Genomic DNA, 11659 nt, shown 5'->3' on the forward strand with positions numbered 1-11659 from the left:
TTTTATTGCCATCTTCTGTAGTGTATTTTTCAATATGTTGCTAATCAATAAAAATACATTTGAGACATTTGTAAGGAAATATGCATGTAAAACTGACCTTTAAGAATTTTATCTTAAGTCAGTTAAAATGACTCTTCTGAATAAATTCTATATTATATGAAACATGAACATTTATTCATTTTTAAGAACAGRTTGCTCAGAGCTGAACAGCAGTGACAGCATGTACTTCACAAATTAATTATCCAATTCAATGCATTATGCACAAAGACAAAAGTGAACACACACAAAGTGTTACTGGATGATAAAGGGTGGTAGATTGTAAATTGTAAACATGTTAGCAGGTACGCTTACCTGCTGATCCCCCTCTGCTCCAGACTRTCTGCCACTGCAGCCTCCAGGTAATAAAGAAGCTCTGCTGCAGCTTCCAGCTCTCCATTCACCAGCTTTACTGCTTTAGACACTGAAACACAACAGGAAAGGCGTTTACTGTGTTCACTTAGACCATGTAGATGCCGTGTTGGACAGGCATATGTCTTGGTGTTGTTTACTTAATGTTCGCAGATTCTGCGTTGGTGTGAGCCTGTCGAGTTGGTTCCAGTGCTGAAGAATGGTGTTCAAGGCTCTGATGTCGACTCTCAGCTTCTGGCTGCAGATTCCCAGCAGCTCACAGAAACATACAGCAGACGATGTCACAGACGGCTTATTGAAACACTTCAGAGCCAATCTGTACACCTGCAGCCAGACCTTCTGGAGTCTAAAACACACGCATGCAAATACAACTAAAGAAATATGCAGCTTGTCAGAAACATGGGTGCCATCTTGCCTGCCCTAGTAACCAACTCAATAATCTGATAATAAAAGCCGATGTCAGATGTACTTACAGCAACTGCACGTCACTGCAGACCCCCAGCTGCTGGATAAGAAAGTTTCCATATGCAAAAGATGGTCGACCATGATGAATGTAGTAAAGAAAGTCCAGGTTTTCTACTATTGCAAACTTGCCAACCAGATGAGAGCTAGAAAAATGAGGCAGTTCGGCTGTTTCTGCAGAACATAAATAAATTATCAGTTTTACTTTGTATTAAATGGATAGTTTGGCTCTTTTTAATAATCTTTTCATTTTTTTTACATGTGCCTATAATAGATCTCAAAAAAACAATATTATTACCGGTGCAGTTCAGAGGGTTTGCAGTCTGCCAACTAAATAGCCTGGATGGGTCAAGAGGGTGAAGCGACTAGGATAGAACACCATTAAGGATTACTATGTTACACATTAAGAGATAATCAGCTTTTACAATGTGATATCACCTGGTATTATTTTAACTTTTCCACAAACTATATTTCTTTGCTAAATGCTGAAGCAATCTCCAATAGATTACTTTAGCATTTTTTTAATTTCATAAAGGGTTGTGTGTCTACCTGGAGAAGGTGATAAATGGAGATGTCAGAGAATGAGCCATTCCCAGATGGGAAGAGGGCGGCTCTCAGCTTGTAATGAGGGGCCAATGCCATCTTCAGGAGCTGGGGGTCAACAGTCCCCTCCAAACATGTTGAACTCTGTCCCTGAGCCACAACCTATGCATAACAGCACAATTCTGTTCAGTGATAAAATATTTAGCAGATAATGTGACTACTAAAAAAAAAAAAAAAAAAAAGGGGATTTAAAAAAGCAATTGACTGAAATTGACAATTGTGTCAGACGATAGTCAGGCAGCCCACCTTGTTAACTTAAACTGATCAAGCAAAATTATAATAAACAAAGAAACTGAACACGGCACAAATGGCCAGAAAACAACAACTTACTGTCAGCAGGATTTTAGGTTACACTCGATGTCTGTCTTTAAGGACAAAAGACTTCAGAACATTCATATGTTGGAACACACACAGTGAGAGAAGCCAGGTACGTTTTGTTTATATTTCATCCGTATTACCAGCCCATGTTCTTTTACATAAATATGTTTGTGTTTTAGTTTTCATAGTGAGCCAAAAAATCCATGGCATCTATGTTGATGGAAGATGTTGAAATTAGCAGTGCACCGATACCTACATGTGAAGTCGATCTTAATCGACCTCAGCAAAGGTTTAAAAACCAACCGCTGTGCCCTTTTGTTTTGCTGTGACAGAGGTTTGACCCCGTACACCAAGTCATGTCTGCATGTTTGCAGTTAACATTAATCACTCCACTGTTACCAACTCAGCAACTTTCTTGCCATATATAGAAACATTTCAAACAAAAAAAATCTGTATCGGCCAAAATCAGAGTCGGCAGGTCAGGTTTTTAAAAATCAGTGATCGGCACCACTGAGTGATCTGAAAGATCCTTATGAAATAAATATATTATTACAACTATTCATTTTCCTGTAGTGGTGTGTATATTAATATATACACACCTTATATAACATGGTGTTTATATTGCATTATTATATAACAGTGATATTTTGCGATTATTGCTGTTATAATTTTCTGTTAAAACTACAGCAGTTTTAACAGAAAAAACTGTTATAGATTTTCTACAACAATTTAGGTTATAGCTTTAATAAATAAGATAAAATAAGGGAAGAAGTTTTGATTAGCTGAAGCATTTTTACCTTATCAATTCCACCATTAGCAAACATGATGGAAGCCAGTGCCAGCAGACTGTGTCCCTCAAACAGTAAGCTGCTCAGAGAGGCCTGGCTGCCAGGTAGCAGCACCTGAGCGCTGGTCAGACTCGCCTGGAACACGGGTTCTGGTTCTGCAAACACAGAGAGAGAAAGACAGAAAATATACAGTCATGAAATTTCTTTAGAAATAGTTATTCCTGATATCTACTCTTTGAGTCACGTGGTGTCTAAAGACACATAAAAGAGGTTTGTTGCGTTCTTAACTGCAATAGTGACATGAATGTAGTTTTTAACATGTAGAAAACAGATCTCAAAACATTTATTTGCTTATGTATTTTTTTATTTTTTTTACAATCATGACCTATGAAGAGAAACTTGATCCTATCAGTGCAGCACATCCACTGTGGGTACCTGACAGGTCTCTGGTTATCTCCTGGGTCTTTACCATCATCTCAAACCATGGATGACTCCCCAGCAGGTTCTGTTCGGTAAGGAGGGGGCAGTTTCTCGGCGTCAGTCTGTGGAAAGGGGACCCAAAACTGATGCTTTGCATWATAACAGAAACATGTATTGAATCAAAACTAAACAGCAGTTCTGTACCTGTAGTGCTCCAGGTAGGTATAAAGCAGGTACTGAAGATTATGTTTCAGGCACAATGCAATGAAGACAATGTGTAGGTTAAGGCCAACAGGGGAGCAATACTGAGATACAGGGGGGGATGATGTCATCAACCCAGCACCCTGAGCTAGTCGCCATAGCAGCTGCTCCAAGTCTGACATCTCATATGGGATAAACACACCTTTCCTGTGGTGGCAGGAGGCATTAATAGTTAAATGAGGCAGAATGTTTGGGAATGAAGTGATCTACAGCCTGAAACTCAAATTTTGACAAAAGGGAAAATAACGCAGGAAAACCGCTCAATAACWWCTCAAAACCACTTTTTTYCTCAGTGTATGTTTCAGAATTCAGAACAAAGAAACACTCAAACATTTCCAACTCAAAGAACAGAACATTCAGTCCATTACAGTTTTATGTTTTTAGGCTTAATGTTTATTTTGTGATCATCATCATTGTGGTAGATTAGCTAATTTAAACATCATGCTCTACTGATGATCTGTCAGATTTGGTGAATGGGTCACCTTTTTGTTATTTTGTAGCTGTCACTAAAATAAGTAATAAACAGAAAGAGGTGTGGACATAAAGCTTGCTGTTATTTGTGATGTGAGCAAGAGGTGGATCTATGACATCATTGCTTTCCAATAGGTGAGTATAGGATATCTATATGAAAATACAACAAATTGAAAGAAACTGTCCTAATTTGTGTGTACACTTTTCTTCAGAAAATTTTTAAATATTGTTAACAACTTCCACTCAAAAGAAAAAAAAAAGAATTTTTTTTTTTCTTTTGAAAATTCTTGCTCCTTCAGGAGCAAGATTTACGAGGGGATTAACATCCAATTAACAATTAACAATTGATTAACAATTAATTAACATCCCACTTCCTAACATATGATCAAAACAGGCCAAACACAGGCATAGTGTGTGAGTGTGTGTATGTGGGTGAACTTATTTGTTCTCTTTCCAACAACTTTAACTTAAAACACAAGGATCTAATACCTAGCTAGAAGGTCCAAGATGTTCTCCTTGAAGAAGATGCTGCACACTGTGTCATTGTTAACCATCTCAGGAGTTATGTCAGGCCAACAGGGGGAGCCGAAGGTCCTTTGATTGTGAATCCAGTCAACCACCTTCTGATGGTGGTGAAAAGCAGTCAGGTAATGCCACAACAATGCAGGGTCACAGCAGCTCAGCTCTGATAAAAGAGACAGATGTTTGTTGTGCGTCTGTATGCTGCAGCACCACAGAGCCATTCTAGCTTTGTTTGGACTTGTAGTCTGACCTATGTGCTGCATCCTGGATAAGCGAACAGTCGTCTGGCAGCTCTGATCCCAGGCCTTCACCCAGTCCAGTCGGAGGTTCCTCCAGAGTTCTCCCTCCTCCTTTGAACTCTGTCCCACCAASTCCTTCACCACCTCTTCACCATCTAGCTCCTTATGAACCATCTGAGGTAACCTGGAACATGTTTTTTTTTTTTACAAAGGTCAAAACACAGACTTTATCTATATCAACACTTACCATGTAAATTTAATCCATCAGAAATTCTTCTGTAATTTCCAAAGAAAATATTGTGGAAATTTTAGGGTGATCAAATTTAAAAGTATGAAGCAAATAAACTGGGTGACAAAAAAATATGTAAGGATAAAAAATTTAAAACTTTCACCATAAAACCACAGCGGTACCACAGAGGTAAAACAAGTAGATAAACAGAGAATTTCTAAGCTACATTAACGTAAAAGATCAAAAACAACAGAATGAAAATCATTTATTTTTATCATTAGATATATACACTAAATGCATTTCCACAAAATGTATCTAGTTTAAAATATAAGTCTGTATAAAATTGTTTTATTTGTTCTAAATTTCTTACCTTTATAATTTTAAACCACTTTTTTTCCATACTTGTGTTTGCTTTTTTAGCATATTTAATTTTTTCTTATTTAGTTTTTATTTGTTCTGGTGGCCATGAGACGCACATTAATACCACAAATAACGAGGAAAGAAATGCAGCATCTGTACCGTTGTGAAAGGGGATTAGCTGGGCAGGAGACTGGAGGCAGCAGGCCAAGCTTCTCTATCTCACAGATGAATGAGACACCCTCCAGCTCTTCTTCAGTCAGAGAACTGTGCTTTGACAGATCCTCTACCTGATGGATGGAATACAGAGTTACAAAGACCAAACCAGCATGGCCAATCTATAGAATAGAAAAATTAGTTAAAACCAGGGCTCCCCAAATAATATGAAGGTCTAATTTTCAACAAGGCCTTCGAAAACAAGCAGCTTTTTAAAATCTTTGATTTAAAAGATTTAAATTAGAGGTAAAGCATATGTGGAGCAGGTTTTTATTCCACAATGTTAACCCTGCCCACTGTTTTTATTAGCATTACGACAAAGTTATGCAAATTAACAGAAATAAACACAACATAAATCACTGTGGGTAATGAAGCTATAGATGAGTTACTGATGACTGACTGACTTACTAAGATAAATAAGCTTTGTGAATATTTAAACTTTTTTAGTTGCTCCTGTACAAGTGCAGGTTTCAGCCGGCAAGGTGCCAGAGGCTTTGAACACACAAAAATCAGAATGACTATGACAGCACTTTATTCACAGTATGTGTTAAAACATATAAAAAGCAATAACAAAATCATGTTCAAGTACAAAAGTACCAAAAGCAAAACATCCTGGTCAACTCTCACAGAAAGGTAATGTCTCATTTGGTGTTTGTTGTAAGAATCGTGACTCACCAACAGTTCCCGGAGATCTTTGTTGTTGGTATAAAGGCAGATGCTGTGAAGCTCTTTCTTAACACTGAGACCCTGCAGACAACAAAATGTTGCAGTTTACCTCTTTAGGAAAATTATTGGCAAGGATTTAGCTCAACAATCATCAGCTTATTTCCAAAAACGATGATAAAAAGTAAGAATTTTTAATTTCTAAGATTTTTTGCATGTGGAAATAATAGAAATGATCTGGGTAAAAAAAATATATTCAGCACAATAATCTTGTAATTTCAGTCTCTACCCAACAAAAATATATTTCTTTTCAACAGATTAAAGAACAGAGTTTAAAAAAAGAAATAAAATCAATATAATAATTGCTGTTTAAACTCTTAATAAATGTCATTTATTCTGTAAAGTTTCTGTGCTGTCATTGTCTCTCTTAGTCGCATAGTGGGTTCAAGATCCTACATGTTAGAAATTCAAGGAGTCCTGAGAATAACAGGTTTTGTGTTAGTAAGTATTTCCCCATTACTGAACATTTCAGAAAAATAATTATATTTGAAAAAACMAACCTTACATTTTCTTATACAGCGTGTAGCCCTAACCTTTTTCCACATCGTCCGTTTCATGTCATTCAGGAAAACTATATTTAGTTACTAAATCCCAGAATAAAGAAAGATTTTTTTTTTTTTGAAAATATTCCTACAAGCTGTGTGCTAGCTTCCAGTTGGATTAGTGTTCTTACCATGTTGGTCAGGAATTTTTTAGCAGACTTTAGGTCCCTGCATTGCAGGCAGAACAAAACTTGGCGTAAGACCACCATCCTCAGAGCTGCCAGCTGCTTTTCAGGCTGGCTCCGTCTCCACATCACGGCTTGAGCTCTGGGGATCTGATTGGTCAGGATGGACTGATGGATAACTTCCTGCAAAGCAAGTTCAGTCTGATAATTACATACTTGATGACAACACAAAATACAATAGGGACACTACGTTTTCCTAATGATTCATACTACAACAAATAAAATACAAGTTGGAACGTCACCTCAGTTAAAAGTTGCTCCCATTCATCACTCTTTGCTCCCTGGAGAGGAGCATTAGCATCAGATGTGGAGTCCCCTGAAGCCCAGGGGAATCTCTTCATATAACGCCTTAACTCTGTGACATACTTGCCCAGGACTTCAACATTGTTCTGCACATCTGACTGCTCATCTGCAAGCACAACAAAACACCTCCAGCTGTCTGAATCCCAAATAGTGAAAAAGCATTTCAGTAAAGTGGAGTAACTGTGAGCTGTGTTTGCCTTACAGTGCGACCAGAGGAGAACAGAGCGGATCTGTGTGTTAATGAAGCTCATGGTGAGGTTGAGCAACTGCTCAGAGAACTGTCGGCTCTGAGCTTCACTGTTTAGCTCTCTGACAGCTGAACACAACAAATCCAACGCAGGCAACAACTCCTGGACACCTACATGGAGATAAACCAACAAACTCAAGGACAGCCACGTGTATTTACATACAGAAACACAAAAATACATCATACATAGGTTATGCATGGATCTCCAATCAGCTCCTATAGGCTGTTACGACTATGACCATTGCAAATTGTTTTACCTTTAAGTTAGCTTCCAAAACCTTTTAAAAAAGTAATTCCATACAATATCAATTGTATGGAATATCAATTGTTCAATATCATTGAACATGATTTGTTTTATAATTTTTTTTATATAAACATGATAATCATAATCACAGCAAAAACTGATATATAAATTTGATAGAATATGAAAACATTACAAAGGAATTATTAAATCAAGGAATTCTACAGACTTTTAATAACAGTGTCAAATAAACATTTCACAAATACTAGGTTAGGGCAACAATTGCAAAAATCTGAAAATTGGGCAGTTGAAAATCTGAAAATTAATGAACCATCTTGGGAGAATTATTTTCTGGAATAATGAAAAAACTGGAGCCTTTTGCTCCATCACATCAGATCAGAGTTCACATAAAACAAAAATAAGGCTTCCAAAAAAAGTGTTTTCTTCAAAAGGATAACTCAAATGAAGTTAAAAAGGTCTGAAAATTGCAAAAAAAATTTTAATTATCGTTTAAAAACCCTTCATGAGTTTATATGTTTAGTTCACTGAGCATCTATTCGTCTTCTTTTGCAGTTCAAACATTGCTTGCTGTTAGCAGTAACTGCTGAAAAGSSTGCTGCCAAAAACATTGCCATCTTTTTTGGCCAAGCCATTTTCATTTATGAAATATTCAACCGAGTCCATAATTTAAAGTAAAATCTGACTTGTATTAAATATAGTAAAAACTACAAACAATGCCATTAAACTTCTGACTTGATCAAACTTCCGTTTTAAGTTGTTTCTTCAGCATATTTAATATGGTTTAACAAATATATCAGACACTTGAAAGCTTTACATCAAAACTCTAAGACTTCAGTAAACTTTTTTCCATTTTTTGGTAGTAGATAACAGCAGACCAGTGGAGTAAGAGCAAAGAGTGAGATGTTAGTTTAAACATTGTCGTGGTTCAAATCTTCTTGAGTACTTACTGTCCTTGAGACTCGGTTTGGAGTCTTCTAACTGCTCAGAAAAACCAGCTGTTGCTGATGGGTTCAGGACATTTTCTTTACTTTTCAGGTATAAATCCACTGTGTCAAGCTGTCGGTTTTTCAGTCCAGCCTGCATGCAAAACAAAAAGCAAAAGAAGCAACACAGAGGAAATCAATCGATAAATCTATTTTTTTTGTAGTAGAGTGAGATGCCTACCTGCAGTGCATGGAAGGGAATGGAGCAGTGGCCCCAGCTGTTAAGGTGACAGACTGTGTCCACTGTTGCTGCACTACCAAACAACATCAACCTGCTTAATAAATCCTGCTGGGACATGGAAAACACGACCTGGAACACACCTGACCCTAAAGAAAAACACGTCAATGTGATGGAGGAGTGATGACGTGTTTATTAGTTCTGGCAGGATAATCAATCTGTGTAGTCTTAAAACAAACATTGTCTGATCCCTATATTATTTTAATACAAATGTTTGCAAACTGCCCAGGAAACATTGGAGATAAATACAAACTGTGCAAAAAAGGGTTGAAAATTGGTGTTAAATTTGTTTGTTTTTTTCCCCTTTAAAATGGCATTTCGATGGCTAAGTTGTTAAATGTGTACATAAGATGCACCAGTGGAAGATATAAAAAATAAATACTGTGCCACTGCTTAGCTTACTCTTCAGCAGCAGTCTGTGTTGCCTCTCTCCACTGTGCTGCACTGGCACAGCCGTTCCTTCTACCTGGTGGTAGCTCATTCTCCCAGACTCCATGTCCCATAATGCCACTGTTGTGTGTGTGTTGCCAGGAGCAACAAAGGTCAAAAGTGCAGAGAACTCAGAAACAGCAAGAAGAGATGGAATGGATGAGTCAGGGACAGAGAAGGTGACGGTCGCCCCGCTGGGAGGCACTCTGCTGTGGGAGGACATGGCAGCTGCGTGGGACGGCAGGTGGGGGAGCGAGTGGAACCATGGAACCCCTGCTGACTTAAAGGGGGATGAGGGATAAGCAGCTTGCTGCGCTCTGGCATACATGGATGCTAGACAAGTGTCCCAGGCACTAAAAGAAGAAGAGAAAGACCGGATATCCTCAAAGTCATTAATCTGAGGACTATTTGTCAGACATGTTCAAAGTATGAGCTATGACCATCTGGTTAGAGGTACAACATCCCAAAATATAAACTGATTTTTAAAAAAACTTTGTTATGCATACTTATTTCGAAATACTGTGTACAATATTTGCTTTTCTTTTATATTAATTTGTCATTTAATGGAAACTTTGGAACGTCACGAGTGGTTCAAGTTTGTTTGGAGAAAAGTTCCTCAGTGTGAAATTTGTGTGTATGTGTAGGATCAATACTGAATCCATTACAACTGTATTGTTTTCAAGTGGACAGTAAACATATGCTGCATCATAAAAGGACAGTCTGTCATCAGTGGTTGTACCGGTTATCACTGAATGGAGAACCAACAGCAGCAAAACTGGAGCTGGACAAGGCGTCCTGGTCTCTTGGATTCTTGGGCTGAAGTGAGAAAGAGGACTGGGGGCCAACACAGTGGAGGTGTTCTGGGTGTTCTCTGGAAGACAGTTTTACTTTATTAACGTACAACAAACCAGAATTTTTTTTTTTTTTTTTCTGGAAAGTTTTTTTCAGTGGAAATTTACTTTTTTTCTACCTACAATGGCCATTATGCGCTATAGTACTTACTTGAGTAGAATGAGTTTGCATTTGAAGAAATTGTCTTCAGAGGTTGAAAACATTTTCTCCATTTCACTGTTTACATCATTATTGTTTATTTTGTGTTAATAAACATGACTATTATTATTTGAAAAGAAGTTTGTTTATGTATTCATATTAAATTAAAAATCCATTTACTATGCCAAACTACTCTGGAGCCAGGGCTGAGTCAAAAAGAGAGCTATAATTAAAACCCAGAGGCTATTGGTCTACCAGCCACTATGCTAAGTGTAAAAACAAGATGCCAAATCATATCCTTATTTTTGCTACACATAAACTTAGTCTCACACTAAATCTATGATCAATAGTGATCTTAATCTACTTAGAGAAAGTAACAAAGCAATGTTTTTCAAATCAGTTCTATATGTATGCATCAACATGTGTTCAATCTTTTAGACAAAGAGCAAATATCACTGTCACCCAAATGCCTATATCATCTTCAGAGTGAGGGAGTAACACACATAAAGGAAAGTCTACAGTAGACCTTAAGGAGAAATGACATACATCACTGCTGTAAACAAAGAAATTAGAAAACATTAACAGAGAACCGACTTCTGTACCTGAAGTAGTGGTTAAGGTTAACGGTGACTGCTGCATGAGACTGAGTTACAGCTACAGCTGTGCAGAGATCTGCTGACACCTGGAAAAGACAGAAGGAGGAGGAGGAAGAGAGTGAAGAGGAAGTCAGGCCGCCATCCGGCCAACCAGAGCTCAGGTAGGAAGGAATGTCGATGCTGGCCAGCAGAGAGCCATCAGTAATGGCATACACATCTGATCGGGTGGACTGATTAGGGAAAACATTCTATGGACAGAAATGCATTGTTTCACACAGTAACAAGCAAAACAAACTATAAAATGGCAATCTGTTTTTTGTCTTTTTTTTTTAGATTATCAGTCACATCACATCACATCTCCTCCTTGGGCTGCCACCTAATTGTGGTAGAGGGGTTTGAGTGTCCCAATGATCCTAGGAGCTATGCTGTCTGGGGCTTTATGCCCCTGGTAGGGTCACCCAAGGCAGACAGGTCCTAGGTGAGGAACCAGACAAAGCGCAGCCCGAAGACCCCTTATGATGGAGACGAACTTTGGATCTGGCGTTCCCTCACCCGGACGCAGGTCACCGGGGCCCCACTCTGGAGCCAGGCCTGAAGGTGGGGCACGATGGCGAGCGCCTGGTGGCTGGGCTTTTACCCACGGAGCCCGGCCGGGCTCAGCCCGAAGAGGAGACATGGGTCCCCCATCCAATGGGCTCGCCACCTATCGGAGGGGCCAAAGGGGTCGGGTGCATTGTGTTAAGGGCAGCAGCCGAGGGAGGGGACCCTGGCGGTCTGATCCTCGGCTGCAGAAGCTGGCTCTTGGGACGTGGAACGTCACCTCTCTGGTGGAGAAGGAACCAGAGCTAGTGTGCGAGGCTGAGAGGT

At 38.7% G+C, this 11659-nt stretch overlaps 1 protein-coding gene across 2 annotated transcripts in view; it reads right to left on the minus strand.

The window, feature by feature from the left end:
• The window catches only part of spg11 (SPG11 vesicle trafficking associated, spatacsin), a 30417-nt gene that overhangs the window by 14158 nt on the left and 4600 nt on the right, over positions 1-11659 (minus strand). For both annotated transcript variants that reach the window (XM_008410684.1, XM_017305328.1), the window contains exons 2-21: positions 10799-11009; positions 9946-10077; positions 9180-9559; positions 8721-8866; positions 8504-8633; positions 7250-7405; positions 6987-7153; positions 6691-6867; positions 5970-6041; positions 5241-5368; positions 4504-4676; positions 4221-4416; positions 3204-3407; positions 3015-3121; positions 2589-2734; positions 1420-1575; positions 1169-1235; positions 882-1044; positions 549-754; positions 352-460 (exon numbers count right to left, since the gene is read on the minus strand). In XM_008410684.1, coding sequence (XP_008408906.1) covers positions 352-460; positions 549-754; positions 882-1044; positions 1169-1235; positions 1420-1575; positions 2589-2734; positions 3015-3121; positions 3204-3407; positions 4221-4416; positions 4504-4676; positions 5241-5368; positions 5970-6041; positions 6691-6867; positions 6987-7153; positions 7250-7405; positions 8504-8633; positions 8721-8866; positions 9180-9559; positions 9946-10077; positions 10799-11009 — 3226 coding nt within the window. The remainder of the gene's footprint in view (positions 1-351; positions 461-548; positions 755-881; positions 1045-1168; positions 1236-1419; positions 1576-2588; positions 2735-3014; positions 3122-3203; positions 3408-4220; positions 4417-4503; positions 4677-5240; positions 5369-5969; positions 6042-6690; positions 6868-6986; positions 7154-7249; positions 7406-8503; positions 8634-8720; positions 8867-9179; positions 9560-9945; positions 10078-10798; positions 11010-11659) is intronic.

The sequence above is a fragment of the Poecilia reticulata genome, linkage group LG6, assembly GCF_000633615.1.
Source record: "Poecilia reticulata strain Guanapo linkage group LG6, Guppy_female_1.0+MT, whole genome shotgun sequence".
Taxonomy (NCBI): Eukaryota; Metazoa; Chordata; class Actinopteri; order Cyprinodontiformes; family Poeciliidae; genus Poecilia; species Poecilia reticulata.